At 34.6% G+C, this 22,779-nt stretch overlaps 6 protein-coding genes and 2 pseudogenes across 11 annotated transcripts; 2 read left to right on the top strand and 6 right to left on the bottom strand.

Annotated features, from left to right (window-relative positions):
* Nucleotides 1–237: 237 nt before the first annotated feature.
* Nucleotides 238–3,283, bottom strand: irld-12 (Receptor L-domain domain-containing protein; the record flags this gene model as incomplete). Of its 2 annotated transcripts, none has more annotated exons than NM_001316817.1 (8): nt 238–365; nt 414–564; nt 618–685; nt 735–1,107; nt 1,162–1,454; nt 2,731–2,808; nt 2,860–3,111; nt 3,166–3,283. In NM_001316817.1, the coding sequence occupies 8 exons, from the start codon at nt 3,281–3,283 to the stop codon at nt 238–240; spliced, it is 1,461 nt and encodes a 486-aa protein (NP_001303746.1). The 2 variants fall into 2 exon arrangements, with proteins under 2 accessions (NP_001303746.1, NP_001129901.1); NM_001136429.1 differs by having other exon boundaries at nt 2,611–2,808.
* A 267-nt stretch (nt 3,284–3,550) lies between these two features.
* irld-46 lies at nt 3,551–5,943 on the bottom strand (annotated as a pseudogene). Its single transcript is given in 8 exon segments — nt 3,551–3,689; nt 3,694–3,801; nt 3,849–3,910; nt 3,953–4,539; nt 4,542–4,633; nt 4,693–4,890; nt 5,526–5,777; nt 5,832–5,943. Coding segments are annotated over 8 exon segments (1,550 nt in total).
* Nucleotides 5,944–6,438: 495 nt separating this feature from the next.
* Nucleotides 6,439–9,808, top strand: asp-8 (Peptidase A1 domain-containing protein). The gene is made up of 4 exons (NM_071424.8): nt 6,439–6,662; nt 6,714–6,813; nt 6,865–7,336; nt 9,398–9,808. Exons 1-4 carry the CDS (start codon nt 6,440–6,442, stop codon nt 9,761–9,763), a joined length of 1,161 nt encoding a protein of 386 aa, NP_503825.2. The 5' UTR covers nt 6,439; the 3' UTR covers nt 9,764–9,808.
* A 353-nt stretch (nt 9,809–10,161) lies between these two features.
* asp-7 (Peptidase A1 domain-containing protein) lies at nt 10,162–11,508 on the top strand. The gene is made up of 4 exons (NM_071425.3): nt 10,162–10,384; nt 10,436–10,526; nt 10,576–11,047; nt 11,095–11,508. Exons 1-4 carry the CDS (start codon nt 10,171–10,173, stop codon nt 11,458–11,460), a joined length of 1,143 nt encoding a protein of 380 aa, NP_503826.2. The 5' UTR covers nt 10,162–10,170; the 3' UTR covers nt 11,461–11,508.
* A 23-nt stretch (nt 11,509–11,531) lies between these two features.
* irld-38 (Receptor L-domain domain-containing protein) lies at nt 11,532–14,320 on the bottom strand (the record flags this gene model as incomplete). Its single annotated transcript, NM_071426.2, has 8 exons — nt 11,532–11,620; nt 11,673–11,823; nt 11,879–11,946; nt 12,098–12,512; nt 12,561–12,853; nt 13,649–13,843; nt 13,913–14,161; nt 14,212–14,320. 8 exons carry the CDS (start codon nt 14,318–14,320, stop codon nt 11,532–11,534), a joined length of 1,569 nt encoding a protein of 522 aa, NP_503827.2.
* Nucleotides 14,321–14,515: 195 nt separating this feature from the next.
* Nucleotides 14,516–16,213, bottom strand: srw-8 (G-protein coupled receptors family 1 profile domain-containing protein; the record flags this gene model as incomplete). 2 transcript variants are annotated; one of them, NM_071427.6, is made up of 4 exons in its annotated part: nt 14,516–14,723; nt 14,771–14,890; nt 15,389–15,577; nt 15,630–16,213. In NM_071427.6, 4 exons carry the CDS (start codon nt 16,211–16,213, stop codon nt 14,516–14,518), a joined length of 1,101 nt encoding a protein of 366 aa, NP_503828.3. The 2 variants fall into 2 exon arrangements, with proteins under 2 accessions (NP_503828.3, NP_001360542.1); NM_001373011.2 differs by lacking the exon at nt 14,771–14,890.
* Nucleotides 16,214–17,006: 793 nt separating this feature from the next.
* On the bottom strand, nt 17,007–19,566 carry irld-10 (annotated as a pseudogene). The gene is made up of 8 exons: nt 19,443–19,566; nt 19,133–19,384; nt 18,889–19,086; nt 17,903–18,201; nt 17,645–17,846; nt 17,379–17,593; nt 17,175–17,325; nt 17,007–17,131 (listed from the first exon to the last, which is right to left on the bottom strand). Coding segments are annotated over exons 1-8 (1,566 nt in total).
* A 122-nt stretch (nt 19,567–19,688) lies between these two features.
* On the bottom strand, nt 19,689–21,259 carry chpf-2 (EF-hand domain-containing protein). Of its 2 annotated transcripts, none has more exons than NR_133615.1 (4): nt 21,144–21,220; nt 20,495–20,601; nt 20,223–20,447; nt 19,689–20,050 (listed from the first exon to the last, which is right to left on the bottom strand). NR_133615.1 is itself a non-coding variant. In NM_071429.3 (4 exons), the coding sequence occupies exons 1-4, from the start codon at nt 21,208–21,210 to the stop codon at nt 19,812–19,814; spliced, it is 588 nt and encodes a 195-aa protein (NP_503830.2). In that variant the 5' UTR covers nt 21,211–21,259; the 3' UTR covers nt 19,689–19,811. The 2 variants fall into 2 exon arrangements, 1 of the variants encoding a protein (NP_503830.2); NM_071429.3 differs by having other exon boundaries at nt 20,495–20,551; nt 21,144–21,259.
* Between the last annotated feature and the right edge of the window lie 1,520 nt (nt 21,260–22,779).

Genomic DNA, 22,779 nt, shown 5'->3' on the forward strand with positions numbered 1-22,779 from the left:
GGGAGTAGGGCGGGCGTGGTGTGCCCTCTTAGCGCCTCGTCTTCGTGGAATGCAGACACCTTACGTACACCTTACGGGTTACGGAACAAGTAGTTCATCGCAGACCTCCTTCGTGGTCGGCTGCGCTTATTCTATAGGGAACACACAGAAATATCGATTTATGTATAGTTCCGAACACGAGGTTGTTATCAGAATATCAATCGTATTAGAATGATTTCAGGTTAGTATTTATTTGGTTCAGAATAAAACATTTATGTAATTTTTGGTAAAGTAACATGCCAAGGTCCATATTAAAACTACACAGGCTCCCAGATGGTGTTGTGCTCCAGATTGTATATCTTCTAGTTGTAGCTCAACTCTTTTGCCTGAAAATTGAAAAAAATTTCAAATCAAAATTTTCTCCAAAAAAGTACCGCAATTACTTCCAGTATAAGTCAAATTTGATCTATACTCTCTGTAATTAACATACGAGCCTACATAAATCCGGAAAAGTTGGCAAGGCTCGTAGAATTCCGGATGATTGTCTTGTATGATTGCCAATCTTTCTCCTCTTGTGAGAATGTTCTGAAAGTTTGGAAAATAAAATTATCCTACATATAGGCGATGAGCAAGTCTACCCAAATTCCGCTCATTTTCGCGTATTTCAAATTTGGATTCGAGATTATCATTGCAACTGGGGATGACTCTAAAAAATTTTTTTCAATGTTATAAAATTTTCTTTATGAAAAAACCACCATTTAATACTGTAATATAGTGTAGCGAATCCAGAAAACCGATGCTATCCAAAGTTGTATTTTGAATAATCAGGGAGCCGAATAAAAATTCTAACACTCTAAGCTTCGTCACATAGTCCTCATCTCCACCTTCTATAATCAAATTCCCCATTATTATTTCACAATTATTCGGGAGCTCCTCCATTGAGATGAAAATGCATAAAACTATATCTTCTAGATTTCCATAGTCCTCGCATAATTTTGCGTCTAGATTCTCCACAGAAAGATCAGACTGTAGGAAGAAATTGTTCAACTCGGGGAGGGTTAGGCAAAAATCTGGATGCAAATTTTCAAAGTTTACTCGAATAATTCCACTCCAATAATTTTCGATATCCTGAAATTCACAAATCAGCAATTATTTTAACAGAAAATTCCGTCAAAACATTACCTGAAAATTCGGGAGCCCCAGCCGCGTCATATTTGGATTATCGTGAATATTAATGAGAAGTTGCTCATCGATTCCTTCATTTTGAACTTTTATTCTTTCGAGTTTCGAAATGAATGAGAGATTCTGCAGGGTAGTGTGGCGGATTTCAATGTTTCCTTTGATGACTTTAACGGTTGATAAATAAGAAAGATCTCCTTCACCAGTGACATTGAAAACCTTCAAACCATTTACCAAAGTATCACAATTATCCATGTGATTCGGTTTATAAACATCAACCTCTCCAAATTGGCAGCCTGGAAAGAGTACATTCATTTACAAAATCCCATTTTCATACAGTTGTGTCAAAGTTTTTTGTTAGAAATTTAGATAGAAATATAGAGAAATATTTGCACTTTCTGAAAATCTCTTTATTTTCAAGTAAAAGTTCCGGAAAGTTGCTCAAAATGGGACGCGAAATCGCATTTTGCTAGGTAATCGTGTGGGCGGCAACGACATTTTCCGGCAAATCGGCAAATCGACAAATTGCCGGAATTGAAAAATTTCCGGCAATTTGGCAAGTTGCCGGAATTGAAAAATTTCCGGAAAATCGGCAAACCGGAACATTGTCGATTCGCCGAACTTGCCTGAAAAACGGGAATTGCCGAAAATTTTCGGCGAACTGTGGTTTTGCACATTTTTCGGAAATTTCAGTATTTCAATTTCAATAGGCAACATTGTACGCATCCTATGAACATTCCTACATCTACTTCCGGCAAATTGGCAAATTGCCGGAATTTAAATTCTTGGCAAATCGGCAAATCGGCAAATTGCCGGAATTGAAATTTCCGGAAAAATCGGCGAACCGTCCAGCTGCCGATTTGCCGCACTTGCCGGAAAAACGGCAATTGCCGAAAACTTTCGGGCAATTGCGGGTTTGCTCATTTTTTTTTGGAAATTTAAGTATTTTAATTTCAATAGGCAACATTGTACGCATCTTATGAATGTTTCTACATCCATTCGGAAAAGTAAGTAAATTCTATAGAAATATCTGAAGAAAACGGGAAAAATGTTCAAAGAGGCACAGTTTTAATTGTTTCCGTCTTATAAAAATGCCCTCTAAACACTTTCGGCAAATTGAAATCCGGAAACCACAATTCGGCAAATTGTCGAAAATAAAAAATTCCGGCAAATCGGCAAACCGGCAAACGACAAATCGACAATTTGAAAATCTAAATTTCTGGGACATTGCCAAGCCGGCAATTTGCCAATTTGCCAAATTTGTGGACAAAGAAATTTTCTGAACGTTTTCCATATAATATCTTTCAAAAATTTCAATCAAAAGGAAATGTACATATTTTCAAAAAGTGGACAAGTTTTTCTATATTTCTGCAAGATAAAAATATATTTCATAATTTTGCCAAAAAAATGTGCCCGCCATCTCCGGTCCACAGTGAATTTTTTGCTTTTTACCATCGCAATCTCTCTTGTTTCCAAAAATCTTCATGTTCATATAGTGATCTAGATAATTCGTGTAACAAAATATTTCAAGTTTCTCATTATTTTCAACTTCGAAATTACACTCCTTCAGACCTTCTCGACGAATCATATTAAATCTATATAGCACATCAATTTCGTTCAACTCGGAATTGTTCTTGATGAATAAGCCATCTAAAACTAGAAGTTTAGGCTCTTTTGCTGAAATTAAAATTTTCAACTTACAATCGCTGCATGAAAAATTAAATGGCCCATTTGGAAACCTTGTAGTTATGAAAGATAGGCTTGTATACTTTGTATTCTCGATTCGTAACCCGCCAACCAAAAAGTTCATTTTCTTGAAGGCCTTTTCCAATTTCTCATGTGCTAAGTCAGTTCTAGAATCTATAACTATAATTGCACAGACAACCTCGCATTTCGGGAAAAATTGTATTGTTTTTGAAGTTATTTCGGTGTAATTAAACATGCACTTCTTTTCTGAAACAAAAAAAAAATTTTAAAAATTGATAATCGTAAGAAAAAATTTCCCACCACAGCTATTTGAATCAAATACATTTTGTAAAGCTTTAGATAAATTGAGAGAGCTGCAGTAGCGAAATAAAATAAAAAGTAGGAAAATGCAAAAAATCGATAGGGAAAATGTTTTCATGTTGAGCATGAGATTTGATGCTTGGGCAACAAATTATTTCAAAAAGTTTGGGGACATGCGAAGGTAGTTATTATAGCTGACTCAAAATGTAGTGTGATGTAGGGGTGTCAAGAATAACGTTGATTTTATCAAATACTAAAACCCCAAAAATGTCGGACGCTAAAAAACGTGTGAGATCAGTTTTTAGGAATTATGCAGACTGTGACAATTGTTAACGTTTGACGGGAACTGTGGTCCGAAAATTAAAAAAAAATTGAATGATTTATTTCAAAAATACATCTTTAAAGGGTTTAAGCTCCATACAATTATAAAAACACACAAATTAAGTTTCGATGCTTCCAAATTTCCAATTTCTACTCTCTCTCCGCAGTGACTTCCGGTATGCGTCAAGTTAGTACGATGCAATACCAAACCGTATCTTGATTATGCTCGTTAAACAGATCGCAAGGTTTTGACTTGAACAAATTAGCATAATTATCTTGGATTATGGCAATTCGTTTTCCTCTCGTCACGACAGCCTAAAATTGTTAATTGTAGTATTAAGCCAATTTTCTAGAATAACTACCATTCCTCCCACTGAGACCTTTTTCAAGTTTGGATTAGAATAAATTCGGATGACTGGTGAATCTGTAACTTTACGATTTGAAGTTGTACACTGAAAAGCCTCACCTGAACGAAACTATATAACTAAGGTAACTCAGAAAATATGTATCATTAAGTTGGGTATTCCGTATTGTCACTGTTCCAACCAAGTAACTAGTCCAATCCAACTTGCTCACATAAACTTCATCGCCTTCTCCAATTGTTATATCTCCAATAATAGCGTCACAATCGTTTGGCAAGTCACTCATAGATTTGAAAATACAGTTGACAGCATCTGGTATCTCTCCCGGATCCGCACAAAGTTTAGCGTGAAGGTTTTTGAAATGGAAGTAAGACCACATCAAACGATGGATTTCTGGCAATGTTAGACAAAAATCAGGATGTAGATTTTCAAAATTCGCGTTTCTCAATTTGAGTCCGTCCAAGTGATATGTGTCGTGAGCGTTTTTGAATTCTTCAAGCTTCGGAAACCCGAGACGAATCATTTCCGGATTATCGTGAAGATTGAAATCAATTTGCTCGCCACTTCCATTGTTACTAATTTTCAAAATTTCTAGATTTTCTAGACAAGATAAATTTTGAATATTTGAGTGATGAATATTAAAGTCTCCTCGAATATATGTCAGATTTGAAAATAGCTTAACACTGATAGATCTGTTAAGTTGGAAAGTTCCAATCCAGCACTTAGACTTTGGCATGCTGTATAGGTTCTAATTTCAGCCTCGCTTAACTTTCCACCATGGCATCCTGAATTTGTGGATGGGAAAAAATTGAAAAACAATATCTTTAGATATCTAGGTACTTACTGCAATTTTTCGAATTCCCAACAACATAAATTTCTTTGAGATAAGGAACATATCCATAATCACAATCCACTTCTAGAATTGCGTTGTTTTGAACTTCAAAAACGCATTCTCTATTGTCACCAGCACGGTAGGTATATATCGAGTTAAACATATTATTTGGATCACCTAATTGGGAATTGTTTAGTATAAATATTCCTGCTGAAAGTATTCATATAACATATAGATATGCCAAAACAAAAGCTTCACAACAGAAAATTTGAATTTTCCGTTTTTTTTTCTCGAAATAATTTGATTTTCCCGCGAAACAATTTCTCAGAAAGTTAGAATTCCCGTCAAAAAAAATCTCGGAAAAATTGAACATCCCGCCAAGTGTTTTCTCAGAAAATTTAAAATTTTGCGCCAAAAATATTTTGCAGAAAATTCGAATTTCCTTCTAAAAATCTTTCTCTGAAAATTTGAATTCCCCACCAAATGTTTCCTTTTGAAATTTGAATTTCTCGCCAAAAATATAAAAAAATAATTTTCTGCCAAATTATTTTCCCCGAAAATTTGAAATTCTATTGAAGATGTTTTTCAAAAAATTGAATTTCGCGCCAAAAATTTTCTCAGAAAGTTTAAATTTCCCGCCAAAATGTTTTCTCATTAAATTTGAATTTCCCGCCAAAATTCGTTGGTCTCACCACGATGGATCTCACCACGATGGGTCTCACCACAATGGGTCTCGCCACGAAGCGAGAGGCTCCGCCCATTGATGACGCACTCAACAGATGTACACTTTTTTTTTTTAATATGTAAGGAATGATAGGGATCATAACTTTAATAAAAATTCTTACAAAAATCACAAGCAATATTGAAACTTCCAGATTCTTTATCAGTTGTAAAAATAGAGAGATCCGTCAAATTTGAATTCTCAATCCATAAGCCGCCAAGTAACGTACGCATATTCTTGAAAGCCTTTTTAATTTGAACAGCAGATACATCTGTTTTTGAGTTGATGACAATAATTGCGCAGACTAGTTCACACTTTGGGAAAAACTTTATTGTAACCGAGCTTATTTCGGTGTAATTGAAAACGCACTTGTCCTCTGAACATTTTAATTTAAAAAAAAATTAGAAAAAATTAAAATTTCTAAACAAACCGCATTGGAAAAAACTGACAATAGTATTTAAATTTTCTCGGGGATCTGTTTTACAAATTAAAATAAAAGTGAGAAAAAATAGAGAAAATAGAAAAATAGTTGGGATTTTCATGTGGAGTTTGACCAAATGTATTAGAAAGGACAAAAACTTGAGCTTTTACATATGCAGCAATTATCTCGAATCGGAAGTTTAAATTATAAATGTCGAAAATTTGTAAAATTTTGAAGACTAAATCGCGTGATTCATAATGAGAGGCTATAAAAATGAAACAAGGTTTTTTGATCTATTACAGCAGGCTACTATTAGATTTTCGCGCCTTTTTTTGTAGGGCACTTGCCTTGGCAATTTTCTTCGTGCAATTTTCAATTTGCATCACTCAATTAGTTCAAAAACTTTTTATTTGCGTCAACACTACATTTTTATGCGCTGAACGAGGAGAAAGTGTATTCACAATCAGTTCGCAAACAAAGATCATGACCATTTTTAAGATCATTGACAAAAACTGCATCATCTTTTTGTAGTGATAACGGGGGGTACTAAAATATTGAGAAATACTTTCCAGTCTATAAAATTGGAAGATAACCGGAAAATTTTCATTTTCCACAAAATGTTTGGAAAACTAATTTCTCTGCTGGGACTAGTTGCCCTCTGCTCTGCAGGACAATTCTCAATTTCAGTAGAAAAATCTGGATCTCTTCGTGAGCAGCTAATCCGAGAAGGACGCTACGGACAGGAGCTTGCTAGAATCCAGCAATTGAGCACTGGAAATGTGTCGTTCTTTGACCATTTCGATGAGTACTATACCGCCGGTGTTAGAATTGGAACTCCAGGTGAGTTCTCGGATGTTCGGGGTGCTTCAAAAAGAAAACAAAAAATTTCAGCTCAACACTTTCAAGTAGCCTTTGACACTACATCCTCAAATCTATGGGTTTTTGGAGTCGAGTGCAGAAGTCAAAACTGCCATGGAGGACGAGGTCGTAGGTGAGTATGCTGACCCCAATCTAACAGTTGAGACTTCTGGAAGAGTTTTAGAGATCGCGAATACAATCGCACTGCTTCCTCGACATTTGTCGCCGGAACTTCAAGCTTCAACCTGCCATATGATGGTGGACACGTTTCTGGAAATGTAGGAAAAGATACAGCTCAATTTGCCGGTTTTACTATTCAAAGCCAAGACTTTGGAATCGGAACCGCTGCCACCAGACTTTTCGGGGAAACATTCGATGGAGTCCTGGGATTGGGATGGCCGGCTACTGCACTTAATGGAACTAGTACAACAATGCAAAACTTACTGCCACAACTTGATCAGAAACTCTTCACGACTTATTTCACAAAATCCAACATGCATAACGGAACAGCAGGAGGTGACATTATGTTTGGAGCAATTGACACCACACATTGCCAATCACAAGTCAATTACGTCCCACTTGCCTACAACTCGTTCTGGAGTTACTCTGTGGATGGATTTTCAATCGGCACTTATTCAAGAACTCAAACAGAAACGGTATTGTTTTTACTGGGGGTTTTTCTCGCTAAATTAGAATCAAACAAAACTCCAAATTGAAAGAGGAATACATTAGGTTAATTTGCGAATTTATCAGAATGTACGCTGTAAATGGTAGTAAAGTTTTATTCAACTATTAGGTCGTTCAATAAGTTTTTTCGTTTTTTTCTAGTTTTGGTTTTTTCTTGGATATTATTTTGCGGTTGTATAGAAGACTGTTAGTAATGACAAGCCCAACAATATCAGCCATATCGGCCAACTTCCAGATTATTTAAAACTCCGAACTATGGTGACGAAAAAAAATTTTTTTTTTCGAATTTTTTCATTTCTTTATGAAATCAAAAGCTTTGTATGCGTAGAGGTATAAGACAGTTAGTTAAACAAAACTGAAAAATTTCAGACTCAGGCATAGCTTATTGATAGCGCTACATCTGTTGGAAGTGCCGAAAACGCTTGCGAAATTGCCTTTTTTATGTTTGAGCAGTGCCAACTTTGAAATCATGAGAGATATACAAAAGTAATGTATTACAACATTAATGTACACATTATTAGCTACACTTCATTAGTATATCACATTGTTGTACCTCTTCACGTTTCTGAGTTACAGTCGATAGAAGTGAGCTTGGTCCAATTTTCAAAAAACCCTATTTTCTCATGTTTTGGCCTGTAACTCCGAAATCAGGCGTCTGATCAAAAATCTTTAAATTAAAAAATAAGCATTTTTTATTTATAAACAGGTACTCAGTTGACCGTTTTGTCATATCTCATATGTGCGCAATGATATGAACCGTCAACGAACAAAAAATGCATGATCGAAAAAATATAGAAATATATTGCAAAAAACTATTTTACTCTTTCCGAAAACAACATGAGCGTTCAAAAATGCATGTAATATTTTGATTACTAATTAGGCTATCATAATCTAAAAACAGTTAGAGGTTATCTTGTAAAAAATTTTTTTGGATTTTTTTTTCGAGGATTTTTTAAAAAGTTTTCTGAAATTTCCGCAACTTTTCTTTGGCGATTCATATCATTGCGCATATATGAGATATGACAAAACAGTCAACTGAGTACCTGTTTATAAATAAAAAATGCTTATTTTTTAATTTAAAGATTTTTGATCAGACGCCTGATTTCGGAGTTACAGGCCAAAACATGAGAAAATAGGGTTTTTTGAAAATTGGACCAAGCTCACTTCTATCGACTGTAACTCAGAAACGTGAAGAGGTACAACAATGTGATATACTAATAAAGTGTAGCTAATAATGTTACATTAATGTTGTAATACATTACTTTTGTATATCTCTCATGATTTCAAAGTTAGCACTGCTCAAACATAAAAAAGGCAATTTTGCAAGCGTTTTCGGCACTTCCAACAGATGTAGCGCTATCAATAAGCTATGCCTGAGTCTGAAATTTTTCAGTTTTGTTTAACTAACTGTCTAATACCTCTACGCATAGAAAGTTTTTGATTTCATAAAGAAATGAAAAAATTCGAAAAAATTTTTTTTTTTCGTCACCATAGTTCGGAGTTTTAAATAATCTGGAAGTTGGCCGATATGGCTGATATTGTTGGGCTTGTCATTACTAACAGTCTTCTATACGACCGCAAAATAATATCCAAGAAAAAACCAAAACTAGAAAAAAACGAAAAAACTTATTGAACGACCTAATACGTATCAACATAAAAAATGTGATTATTTGTCAACTAGAAATGTAACTTTATCATTAAAAACCGTGATAATATAAACTACAAACTCTGGCGAATTATCACTATAGAGTTTGTAGTTAGTACCATTACAGGTCAGGCCAACTCCAATAATTTTAATGTCTGGAGAATGTCAGATTATTCAGATTCAGATTACTGTAGGAGTTATGAATGAGTATTGTAACGCGGTGTTATTGGTATTTAGAAGGGAGCCAGCACATTTTTTTGCAAAATTTGAGTGTTTAGGCCTTTTGTTTCAAAATTTTAAACCGCCACATGAACAATTTTGGGTACTTTTTGAGAACGCTAATTGTGAAATTCAGTTGCTGAAAACCATAACTATCAAGTTTCAGACCATCCCCGACACTTCATCCGGCTGGACTGGTGTTCCAAACGTTGTCCTTGCCGGAATCGTAAAAGCCACTGGAGCAACATACGACTGGAATCATCAAGCATACACTCTCCCGTGCTCTTCAACAGCCACACTACCTGACATGGTTTTCACAATCGGTGGAAACTCGTACAACGTCAGAGCAGTAGAATATGTGGTCAACTTGAACTTGCCAAACGGACAGTGTGCTCTTTCTCTGTTCGGAACAGCCGCCTCACAATCTGGACCGGCGTGGATCCTTGGCGACAACTTCCTTAGAAGTTATTGCCACGTATTTGATTTTGGAAATTCTAGAATTGGCCTTGCAAAAGCAATTCAGAACTATTAACATTTTTATGGTGTGTCAGTGTATAGAATAAATATTTTCACTCTGAAGAGATAAGAGCTCAAAATTGAGTTCAATATGTTAATGCAGTTCCGTTTTATGTTGGTATTGAAACAATCAAACTGTTACAGTTGATGTATGTCAAACTGGCCAGAAGCTTCACCTAGTGGATGGTTTATTTGTTAATTATCTCGGTGCCATCTTGAATTTACATCACTAATCAAGCTCAAAACTTTTCGATTTGCGTCAAAACTGTAATCAGCTATATTTTTATGCACCGAAAGTGTACTCACAATCAGTTTGCAAACAAAAACCGTGACCACTTATAAGACCACTGACAAAAAAAGGAGCATCGTCTATTGAATTGATAAGAAGTACTAAACAAAGGCATACCTACAATTTTTTTCTAAATGACTGAAAAACTAACTATTCTGTTGGCACTATTAGTCTTCTGCTCGGCAGGACAATTCTCGATATCATTAGAAAAATCTGTACCTCTTCGTGAGCAGTTAATCCGAGAAGGACGCGAGCTTGCTAGACTTCAGCAGTTGAGCACTGGAAACGAGTCAATCTATGATCATTTTGATGAGTATTATACGGTTAGTGTTAGAATTGGAACTCCAGGTAAGCTCTCTAGATTTCAAAGTTTTTCAGGGTTTTAACAAAAAAATTCAGCTCAACACTTTGAAGTAGCACTTGACACTACATCCTCAAATCTCTGGGTGTTTGGAGTCGAGTGTAAGAGTCAAAGCTGTCAAGGTCACAGGCGAGTTTCCTGATCAGTTACATGTTAACCAAGTTCTCAAATATATTAGAATTCGTGAATACAATCGCACGGCTTCTTCAACATTTATTGCCGGAACTTCGAATTTTGTCTTGCCGTTTAATGATGGAGATGTATCTGGCGATCTAGGAAAAGATAACATTCAATTTGCTGGTTCCAAAATCCAAAATCAGGATTTTGGAATTGGGACGGATGCTACCAGACTTTCCGGAGTAACATTCGATGGAGTTCTCGGGTTGGGATGGCCTGCTACTGCTCTTAATGGAACAAGCACCACAATGCAAAACCTATTGCCACAACTTGACCAACCACTCTTCACTACTTACTTCACAAAATCTAGCGTGCATAATGGAACGGTAGGTGGTGAAATTACTTTTGGAGCAATTGACACCACACACTGCCAATCGCAAATAAACTACGTCCGACTTGCCTATGATTCATTATGGAGTTATTCTATCGATGGATTTTCCTTTGGAAATTATTCAAGAAATCAGACTGATACGGTTAGGAAATTTGGAAAGTTGTTTGTCAGCACATTGTAATTATTAAGGCTATCCCGGACACGACATCCAGCTACACTGGCGTTCCAAATCTCGTCCTAGCCGAAATCGTAATAGCCACTGGAGCACAATACGACTGGAATCATCAAGCATACACTCTCCCGTGCTCTTCAACTGCCACACTTCCCGACCTGGTTTTCACAATCGGTGGAAACTCGTACAACGTCAGAGCAGTAGAATACGTGGTAAACTTGAACTTGCCAAACGGACAATGTGCTCTTTCTCTCTTCGGAACATTTTCCTCGCCCTCGGGTCCTTTGTGGGTCTTTGGCGACAATTTCCTTCGAAGTTACTGCCACATATTTGATTTTGGAAATTCTAGAATTGGACTTGCAAAAGCAATTCAGAACTATTAACATGTTTATGAATTCTATCAGTGTATCAAATAAAGATTTGCACTCTAAGTTAAAGTAGTTTTTTTTCAATTTTATTTCAACGAACTTATTATCAAAATTAGAGCAAAGAGTTTCAACAGATAACTTCCTCGAGAATAGTTAATTTCCGCTGTGTCGAGCCCTGAAAAATATATATATTTTAGAAAAAAGTTTTACCGAAATCTAACATATACCACAGTCTCCACCGACATATGTCAAGTTGGTCTGATATTTCTGAAAAGTACTCTCATAAAATGGAGAAAATAGAGCACAAGGCTCAAATTTGAACAGATCTTCGTGATTATCCTGAATAATGGCAATACGCTTTCCGCGAGTTATAATATTCTGAAAAATGGAGGAAAAAAACCAAAAAAAATTTCACCGTGAAGTCGATACTTACAGCAACTTCAGGAAAATTCGCAATTTTCAAATTTTTGTTCGAATATATTTGAATCAATGGTAGCGTCTCTGAAACATATTCTAAGGAATAATGAAGTACTTATGACTAATCAGAAAATAATATTCAAAGTGATTAGCCCCGCCCAATTCCGATGATTCATTGGCGGTGCTGAGTGTTGATTGGCTGGTTTTAAAATTTAATAATCCTACAAATACATACCATCAAGGGAGCAAATAAAGCTCAACAGTCCCAAAAACTCGATTTCGACCAAATTAGTATTTCTGATCACCAATGTGCCAATCAAATGCTTGGTATACTCCAGCTTTGTAGTATATACCTCATCACCGGCTTCTATTATCAAATTCCCAATTATTATGTCACAATTACTGGGTAATAAGGCCATCGAAATGAAATGACATATAATATAAAAATCGCCATTTTCAGAAAATGGATTCAATATTTTTGTTGCATTAGTGTCCACAGGACACAGCTTTGCATCCAAATTTTCCACTGAAAAATGAGATTTGTGAAAATAAAACAAGATTTCTGAAAGTGATAGGCAGAATTCTGGATTCAAATTTTCCAAATTGATAATCGTAATTTCCATAGGCACTTGCCAGACATTTGTCATTTCCTGGAATATGTTCTCTTTGAAGAAAAAAAAATGTAAATTTCAATTCACCGTATTTTCACCGATTGGCAATCCTAATCGCGTCATTTCCGGATCATTCTTAATATTTATCAGATAATTTTCAGTTTTTCCATCGTTTCGAAATTTTATAGTTTTAAGATTTTTTAAAAACGTCAAGTTTTGAAAATTCGAGTTTTGTATCTCAATTTCTCCTTTTATAATTTCGATGTTTGATAGGGCAGACAGATCAGGCGTTTTGTTGAATATTTGCAGGCCACCGTATAGAACTGAACAGTTTGCAAACTGATTTTTGGTGGAAATTTCAATTTCACCACCTTTGCAGCCTAAAATAAATTTTTTCGGAACATTTACAAAATCCAATTTTACTTATTATTATGCCGAATTTTTTTTGGCAATTTAAACCTGAATATTCACGTGGTGTCAGAGTGTCTCATTTCGCTTTGATCTACGTAGATCAACAAAAAATGCGGGAGATGAGACGCAGAATTCTCAACTGCTTTCGCATGGTTTGAACCGTGCTGACGTCACACTTTTTGCGCAAAAAATTCCCGCATTTTTTGTAGATCAAACTGTAATGGGACAGCTTGACAGCACGTGAACATTGAAAAATGTTTTTATATTTTGAACCTCACTCAAAGTGCTAATGTGCTAATGAAATCGGCACATTTGAGGTTTGAGGCAATTTTTAATCAAATTTCCAAAATTTCTAATAAAAAGTAGATATATTTTTTAAAAGTTAAAAAAATATCTGCATTTGTATATCATAAGGCTCCCATGAGGCAGGCGCGGTTTTAGGACCAGATGCCTGCCTCCAACCTACCAGCTTGACGCCGGCATCTCGCCATATTTCTGCACTTTGGCGAAAAGTTAAAGGCTTGGTGTTAGCACCACATGATGCGAAAGGCGGTTCTTTCGACGCGGCCGACACTTTTCGGGTTCAGCGCCGCACTATACAGGAGGCAAGGCAGGCGGAGGTCGCCGGAAGGCGCTGCGCGGCAGGCGTTTTGCGCCTACATGGAAGCCGCACTATATCAATTTCGAAAATTAATTTTTTAACATAATTATGAAATAAGGGGATTTGTAAATGTATGCATTTAAAACTAAAAAACGCGACTTACCACAATTTTCCAAGTTCCCAGAAACCTCAATTTTCGAATACTCAGATAAATATCTATCTTCGCAATCCACCTTTAACAAGGGGTTATTCTTAATTTGAAAATCGCATTCCTGATTATCACCAGCACGAAAAACATAGAGACCCGAGAGCATGCTGTTATCTTTCAATTTTCTATTGTTTCTAATGAATACGCCATCTGAAAGTTGCTAATTTGATCTACCAAAATTTCAATAAAAAAAATTGCAAAATCAAAATTCAAACTGACATGTATCACATGCAATATTGAAAGACATATATGCATCAGTTGAAAAAATCGAAATTGAAGTGAGATTTGTATTCTCAATAACCAGACCCCCAACTAATGTGAACATACTCGCGAAAGCTTTTTTCAGCTGTGCAACGGTTAGGTCAGTTTTTTCGTCGATAAATAAAATTGCACAGACTTCTGGACACCGTGGAAAAAACTTGATTGTGGTGGAATTGATCTCGGTGTAATTGAAAATACAGTTATTTTCTGTGAAAAAAAGCTGCGTTCATTTTAAATTTTGCAAAAAGTGCACTCACTACAGTTGAAGGTACTCAGAACATTTTGAACATTCTCAGCCCTGTCGGCAATACAAAAGTGTAATAGGAAAAATATTAGCAATACGAAAATCTGAGCAAAAGAATTCATATCGAGTTTGTTCGATGGAGAGAATGAGCTTGAAAAGAAAAAACATCTGCTCAGCGCCAAAGCCAATAATTATTCCCAAGTTGGGTTTTGCCATGATTAAAAAAATAATAACAGACCATTTTCAGGTTTAACAAGAATTTTCAAAAATTTATTACAGGAAAATTCCTGAAATGTGAATAAATCTAACAATTTACTTTAATTATTCGACGTGTTCTTTGCTACCGAATGTACATGAGTTATTGTAATGTCCTTTGTTTTTCTACTTTTCTCAGTTGTCCGCCAAAACAAATTTTTAGCAGTTTGTCGATATTGTGAAGACATCAAAAAACATGTGAAACAGTGTGTGAATGAGCTCACGAGCATCAATATCAGCACAAATGAATCCAAATATTGGAACATTGAGCTGAAAATAAAGAGCAAGATGTACTTCAATTTAGCGTTTAAACGAACTTATCAAAAACCTTGTCATAATATACATAATAGTCCAAGAAGTAAAATACTCCGTAGATAGTTTCTGAAAAGAAAGCCGTCGTAGCCATCAATAAAATCAGACCAGACGTAGAAGTAGATCTGAATGTATTTCAAATTACATGAAACATTATCAATATTCCGGATAAATAAGTCAACTAATTTATTTTTTTTTAATAGAGATTTATAGAGCAAATCGGCAAACCGGCAAATCGACAAATAAATTTGCCCAACGGCAATTGCCAACCACACCTGATCCACAGTATTCACCAAATTTTATTGTAAAAAAAGTATAAAATTTTTCTAAATTTATTATTATTTTTTAATTTTGTAAAAATCATAGAAAATACCAAATCAAATTTAAACTCAAATGACGTCATTTTTGACATTTTCTCGTCTTCTAACTAAATTCCTCGATTTTCTCAATTGATTTTTTTTCATTCTTTCAATGAGTTCACAAATAATTTTGAAAAATTGAAAAAAAAATCATTTCAACAAATTCAAAAATTATTTAATTTTTTGCAGTTTCATTTAGTATATATTTTTCTGTTTTCTGTCATTGTCAAAAACCCACAGGCGCTACTTTAATCAAAAACCTACTTTTCAGCCTTCAAATTTTTCCGCCGTTGTTTAGCTTTTTGCAATTGGAAGATAAGCGTACCAGCCACAATAATGTACAAAAAACAGACAACCATAGCAATATATCCGTCCATTAGTTGGAATTGCATCTCTTTGTTGCTATTTTCATGGGTGTATAAAACATAGGTACTTCTTTCGTGTAAATAACACCTTAAAAATTTTGTAATTATGTGACAAATGTTTTTCAGGAAGCAAAACATACTCGCGTTCTTTAACAATTTTTGCGCGGGAAAAATAGAGAAAACTGTATGCGCTGCTCATAATGGTAACAGTTAGAACAAGCAGGCATCCGATTTTAGGTCGCATCACAAAGTCGATAGCACTGCTCATTGGAAAAATAATAGAACATGTTCGAAATACTACTAGAAACAGTCCGAGTATGCTTGCACATCTTCTGCTCAAATACTGAAATGTAGTCGCCAGCACATCAATCATCACATGAAAATATGCCAAACCGCAAACGTTCTCAATTCTGTATACAATACCCAAAGTCATGAAATAGCTTAAAATTGTGGTAAACGACTGAGTCAGCTCGCATATACAAATTCCGATCATCACGATGTACACCAAGTTGGTACGTAGTTCTTTTCGGGTAAGAATCACCATATGTACCAAGTTGATTAAGAACCCGAAAGTACAGAGCCCGGTGTATACTCTTCTTGCAACGTCGAAGTAGTCATGTTTAATATCATAATCATAATCGAAAATGTCGTGCTCAGGATCTTCATCGGTGTAAGCTTCATCATGATAATATGAAACGGTAGTAGCTTTATTGTTTGTTTTCATATTTTCAATAAATCAGCAGAACACTTTTTAAGGTGAAAACAAAACTTATTGTTGAAATTCCGCTAGACAATCGGTTTTCTAGGCGGGAATAATTATAGTGTGTGTCATGAGAACAACATGTGAGCCCAAAAAGGCGCAATTAGAAAACTTGTGCTCCAGCCACCTGACATCATTTTTAGGGAGAAAAAATGTTAGCACAATAACATTACGGGGTCAGAAAAAAGAGAAAAATTCACATGAAATGTTATTTCTGAATTCGGCAAAATGCAGATTTGTCGATTTGCCTGAAACTTTCAATTCCGGAAAATTGCCGATTTGTCGATTTGCCGGAAATTTTCAATTCCGGCAATTTGCCGATTTGCCGAAAATTTTTTGAGGATTTTTTATAATACGGAAACACTTAAAACTTAAAGTCCCTCTGAATTTTTTCCCGTTTTTAAAAATATTTTAATAGAATTTGCTTACTTTTGAAGATAGATGTAGGAACATTCATAGGATGCGTTTAATTGGCAATTTGCCGGTTTGCCGAAAATTTCCAATTCCGGCTCATTGCCGGTTTGCCAATTTGCCGGAAATTTCAATTCCAGCAATTTGCCGATTTGCCGATTTGCCGGAAAAATTGTTTGCCGCCCACCCCTGATGTGCATAAACAAATATTTTAAAAACCTTATTAACTAAGCGAAACTTGAAAAATGCTAGACGAAAACTGAAAAATTGACTTCGATAATCAAATTTCGTGAGACCTTTGGTAGTGGTTGAGTAAATTCCGGTATTAACTTTTTCATTGAATTTTTCAAAAACGAGAAAAAAGTTTCAAATTTACATCAAAATTGCATATCAAAATCATTTGAATAATGATGAATATAAAAGCTATCGAATTTCCAGTTCTCGCCGAGATATTAATGTCAACTCTGTCGCCTGAATTCAATTAATTAATCAGCTAAACAACCGCCAGACTTACCACATTGACTACCATTATAAGTTAAGTTAACTCTATACTCTTGGAACATGGTCTTAGAAATAGAAACAAACATGTTACAGTTCTTAGCTTTGAAAATATCTGGGTGATTGTCTTGAACTATTCCTATCCGTTTACCCCTGGCTAAAATGTTCTGAAATAATATTATTTTAGTGATTTATGCCCACAAAATTTTAAAAATCTTACTGAAACTTCCGGAAGATTTGCTTTTTTTAAATTTGGGTTAGAAATTATTTGAATCACTGGTATCTCTTCACTAATTGCAGCAATATATTGTAGATTTTTTAGAAAATTCAAGTGTTTCAGTTTAGTATTTCGAATTATCAGCGCTCCAAAAATATGTGAAACACCGTCCAATTTCGATACATGCTCTTCATCTCCAGACTCAATTACCAAGTTTCCTAAAATTACTGCACAATTATTTGCCAAATCACTCATTGATTTGAAGTCACAATTAACAATATCTATAGAATAATCCGTATCAAATATTGTCCCAGCATCGTCACAAATTTTCGCATTCAAATTCTTGGAAGAAATGTCAAATTTCAGAAAGAAGTTCAATTCCTCGAGGGTGAAACAAAAATCGGGATGTAGATTTTCAAAGTTCACAATTTTGATTCCACCGCCCCAGAGGCCCCAAGCATTGTCAACATCCTATAAACAATTTAAATAAAGCTTCAAAATCTTTAAAAGCTCTGCTTAAAACTCACCCACATGTTTTCAGTTAGTAATCCAAACCGTGTCATATTTGGGTTATCATGAATATCTATTATTATATTCTTAGTTTCTCCTCGATTACTGATCTCCAAAGTTGCCAATTTTGGTAGAAATGATAATTTATGAAAGTCAGTGTCAAAAATATGAATTTCTCCGCGAATAGCGTTGATATTTGAAAGAGCCGGTATATTGAAATCTTTAGTGATATTTGAAAGTTTCAGACCACTATTCAAAGTTGTGCAATTTTTATACTGACTGATAGTGTTAGAATTGATTTCATCACCATGACATCCTGAAATATATTTTATTTCAATCTGAAAATTGAAGTGAAAATTTTCACAATTTGGTATTATTTCAATTTGGATTCTTGCACATTTGCCAGTTTACCTGGTTTCAGCCTGTCCTATTACGGGTTGATCTACAAAAAATGCGGGAATTTTCTACCCAAATAAATGTGACGTCTGCACGTTCTTAACCATGCGAAATTAGTTGAAAACGATGCGTCTCAACTCCCGCGTTTTTTGTAGATCTACGTAGATCGAACCGAAATAGGACACTCTGACACCATGCGCCAGTTATGTACAATTGAGCAAATGTGCATCTTTGCCATAATTTTTTAATGATCAGTTATTCTTTTTTCATTGATTTCTTTGTTTTTTTAAGTGTTTAGAGTTACTTTATTAATTTAAAACTAATTTTAAATTAATCAAAAAAATCCAAGTAAAAATTTTCAAGTGAAATTTTGAAAACTAAAAAAAATTATGAAGATGCAAGCGGGCTCCATTGTGCAAAACATTTAATTTAGAGTTAAAAAAAATCTGTAATTCAAAAAAATATTTTTTTCAGTCATTTTAGCACCAGTTTTTGGATACAATTTTGAATAAATTTTTGAAAATTTTTTCGAAAATTCTCATTATGAAATTCGGTCAGTTTGGGGTCATTTTGAATCAATTTTGAATCAAAAATTAAAACTTTTTACCTCCACAATTTTGCGAATTTCCAGACACTTTCACATCCATATACAAATTCAGCCAACGAGCAGTACAGTCAACTTTTAGTTTCAGATTATTTCTGATATGATAAGTGGCCTCATTATGACCAGCTAGGCGGTGCATAAAAAATCTGTATAGCATACTAGGATCCGTTAATTCGGTGTTGTTTTCTATATACAAACCATCTGAAAAATCGAATTTTTTAAATTGGTAATTATGTACCTAACATACAATAATGACAAAATATGCTAAGTGGGCCAGTTTCGTCGTCGGTTGTGAAAAACGATAGATTCTTGAAATGAGTATTCTCAATTCTTACACCACCCTTCAAAAATCGCATTTCTTTGAAGCCTTCTTGCAATTGAGCAAAAGACAAATCGGTACTATTATCTATGAATATAATTGCACAAACATGATAACATTTCGGGAAAAATTTTATAGATTTGGAGTTTACATGTGTGTAGTTAAACTTGCAGTTATTTTCTGGAATTAATCAAAAAATCAAAATTTTCATAATACAATATTTCCACTAAGAACCCACCACAACTTTCATTGTCAAATACTCGCTGTAAATCCTCAAATCCAACTGCGTTACAGAAAACAAAAATTAAAAGTAATAAAATTAAAAACGAGTTGATTTTTGTCATCAGTTTCATTTTGATCATATTTCTCAGGTGAGTATTTAAATTCGAAAACTTTGAAGCGTTTAAAGGTAGTTGTTATACACTAATTATATGGCATTTTTGCGATCTGACGGGCAAATTCCACATATTTTTCATACATTTGATTGGTGTACTAAATAATAAATTTATTAAACAATTTTTCTCATATAATTTTACATACAATTTCGGAATGTTTTCAATAGTGAAAAATATTTTGCAAAGATACAAACATTTAAAAAATATAGAAATTAATTCAAAAATCGCATCGACATTTTCTCCTCAATATCCGTTTTCTCCATGGCTCTACAAAAGTCTTCAAACGAAATTTTTCCATCACGATCTTGGTCGGCTTCCTCGAGAGTTTTGTCGGCGATTTTGTCGAGTTGATCAGAAGTTATGTTAGCTCCTACCATACTGTTTAGGATCACTTTGAACTCCTCGCGTGTGATGTAGTTGTTCTTGTTCAGGTCATACATTTTGAAGGCAACTGGAAGAAATTTTGTTTTTCGATTCATATTTCGTTGTTTCGCCGCGGCCGACACTTTTCGGGTTTTGCGCCGCACTATAAAAAGACGTGGCTCGCGGCGCCTGCATGGAACCCCCCCCCCCCCCCCCCCCTACTGCCCGCTGATCTCCCACAACTACTCCGAAAATCTTACATCGAAGCTTGTCCTTCCTCGAATTCAGCGCATTATCCTTCACTTTAGAGATTGGTTGAAAATGTGCCAGAATTCTCACAAATTGTCGGAAAGTCAATTGCCCGGATTTGCTATCCCCATCAGAGTCGCCTAATGTGAAAAATGCGTCGATAATTCGATCTCCAAGCGGATTGACAGCTAGTTCTGGGACATTCAAGAAGTCGTCACGTGACAAATATCCTTGACCTAAAAAATGTTTTATTGAAAAATTGTAGGAAAACATATAAACATACCATTTTTATCAAGTGATGCAAATCGAGTATAGAGTCGGAGAATTTGATGTTTGTTGACTGAAATTGTGTTTTTTGGAGTGAATTGTTTTGCAATTATTACACAGACTCTGAAATTTTGAATTTTTAGTCCAGAAATACGGTAACAGGTTTCGTCACGACAAATTTTTGTTAAACGCAGAAACATGTGTGCGCCGTTAAAGAGCATTGTGATTTTTTTTCGATTTGTTAAGTATTAATACTTATTGTAATTAATAGTAATTAATACTATTAATACAATATATTATGGGCAATAAAAAAAATGTCGCATTACAGTTTGATCTACAAAAAATGCGGGAATTTTTTGCCCCAAAAAATGTGACGTTAGCACGTTCTTAACCATGCAAAATCAGTTGAGAAGTCTGCGTCTGAATTCCCGCGATTCTCGTAGATCTACGTAGATCAACTCGAAATGGAACACTCTAACCCCACGTGTGCATTTTTATCAGTAAACTACATACGTATGGAAAATCTATAAAAACAACAGCATTCTTTAAAGGCGCATACCGTTTTGTATTAAACGGAAACTTCTCGTTCGTTTCGAGACCACAAAAATCACAAAATTTCGCGTCTGGGTAATAACTTACACTAACTTAATAAATTAATAACTTACATTGCGTTTCGTCCATAATTTCTCTCATTTCAGCATCACTCAAAATGGATGAATTGCTATTTCCCATTTTCGAAATACTGGAATTTATGTTTTAGGTAAAAAAAGTAGGGAAACCTGATAACACAAAAAAAAACCGGCAATTTTAAACGGTTACAGGCTTAATAAACTGGCACACCGAAATAAACACAAAATTTGCATTATCGGATTGTATAATCGTACCGGAAAATTGAGACTTATGGAAATCTAGAGGTTGCGCGGGGGAAAAGGGAAAAGTGAAAAATGTCAAGTATATACAAAGCTGTCATGTGGTGACAAAGGACAAAAGTCGCGTTTTAGAAGAAATGATATATCACAGCAATGATCACGGAAAATTAGAAAACAAATTGAGAGGAAAAGATGAAAAGATAATTTTCCGCCGATTATCAATGATTGATTACGTTCTTTAAAATACGAAGCGATGTTTGTTTAGAAAAATATTTAGTATAGAATTTGTAAAATAAAAATGTAAAACTATATAATACATTTCTGACTTTTTATTGATGTTTTTTTTTAATTTTGCAAAAAAATCAAATAGCGAAAGATTGTCCTAGTACGCGTTTTTTGGCTATATTAATTGGATTTTCTTTATTATTTTCCTGATAATTTTTGTTAATTTTTCAGATTTTTCCGGAAAAAAACTGGAAACCCCAGAAAATAAAACTCTAAAGTTGGCATTTCTTGCGAGAAAAAGCGTTTTTGTTTTGGAAATTTTGGAATTTCACAACTTTGAATATTTGAAATTTAGTAATTCTTGAATTTAGAAATTTTGGAATTTCGAACTTTTTGGAATTTATTAATTTTTGAATCAACAAATTTTGGAACTTTGGAATATTGAAATTTTGGAGTTTTGAAATTTTGAATTTTTCTGATTATTTTAACTTAAAATTACAAATTTTTGCGCGGGAATTCAAAAATTATTGTACCTTTTTTTAAAATTTCAATTTTACTAAATTGAAAAAAAATCATTTAAAAAATCAAGAAAAATTATATGAATTTTCTAGCAGCTGTATTAGATAAATTGGGAGACATTTTTTGAAATTTAAATAAAAACCGGCATACGCTACTCAACAGTTGCAACTGCAAAAACCATATGACGAGTAGGCCGCATTAAACTTTGAAACGAGAAAAAAAACCGGATATGGATCAAAGTTGAAACTGTCGATCTGGTCGAATTGCTCGCTATTTTCGGTATGATGTCAGAATTTATAGCGTCATTTAATTGCGTTTTGCTTATACAAAATGTAGTAGGGAAACAGTCGAGTTTTTTGTTATATTCTTTTGGAAAATTCGATAGTTTTGAGTATATTGCTTTTCATAATTGTTTTTCAACTAGATTGTAGTTTGAGGTCACGTTCCTTGCACTTTAAATGATGGACAATGGGCAGTGCGGAAACAATTTCCAATCTCACTTTTCGGCAGAATGGTGTCATTTAAAAAAAAAAGCTGCGTGCCTTGAAATTGTCGGCCGCTGTAAATTTATCAATTTGAAGTTGTTGAGAAACCGGACACAAATCTACAGGGCCAGATTACAGTAACTTTAACAATTAGGTGAATTTAAAATTTCAATTTTTTTTGGCAGTACAGTTTCTTGGATTTA

Source organism: Caenorhabditis elegans, chromosome V (genome assembly GCF_000002985.6).
Source record: "Caenorhabditis elegans chromosome V".
Taxonomy (NCBI): domain Eukaryota; kingdom Metazoa; phylum Nematoda; class Chromadorea; order Rhabditida; family Rhabditidae; genus Caenorhabditis; species Caenorhabditis elegans.

What these genes read in the sequence shown, in the direction of transcription:
- asp-8 (NM_071424.8), top strand. Translation starts at nt 6,440, where the DNA reads ATGTTTGGAAAACTAATTTCTCTGCTGGGACTAGTTGCCCTCTGCTCT. An exon ending in TGTTAGAATTGGAACTCCAG is followed by an intron (nt 6,663 to 6,713) that starts GTGAGTTCTCGG and finishes AAAAAATTTCAG; the next exon opens with CTCAACACTTTCAAGTAGCC. An exon ending in CAAGAACTCAAACAGAAACG is followed by an intron (nt 7,337 to 9,397) that starts GTATTGTTTTTA and finishes ATCAAGTTTCAG; the next exon opens with ACCATCCCCGACACTTCATC.
- asp-7 (NM_071425.3), top strand. Translation starts at nt 10,171, where the DNA reads ATGACTGAAAAACTAACTATTCTGTTGGCACTATTAGTCTTCTGCTCG. An exon ending in CAAAGCTGTCAAGGTCACAG is followed by an intron (nt 10,527 to 10,575) that starts GCGAGTTTCCTG and finishes CAAATATATTAG; the next exon opens with AATTCGTGAATACAATCGCA. An exon ending in CAAGAAATCAGACTGATACG is followed by an intron (nt 11,048 to 11,094) that starts GTTAGGAAATTT and finishes GTAATTATTAAG; the next exon opens with GCTATCCCGGACACGACATC.
- chpf-2 (NM_071429.3), bottom strand. Translation starts at nt 21,210, where the DNA reads ATGGGAAATAGCAATTCATCCATTTTGAGTGATGCTGAAATGAGAGAA. An exon ending in TGCATCACTTGATAAAAATG is followed by an intron (nt 20,448 to 20,494) that starts GTATGTTTATAT and finishes AACATTTTTTAG; the next exon opens with GTCAAGGATATTTGTCACGT. An exon ending in GAGGAAGGACAAGCTTCGAT is followed by an intron (nt 20,051 to 20,222) that starts GTAAGATTTTCG and finishes AATTTCTTCCAG; the next exon opens with TTGCCTTCAAAATGTATGAC.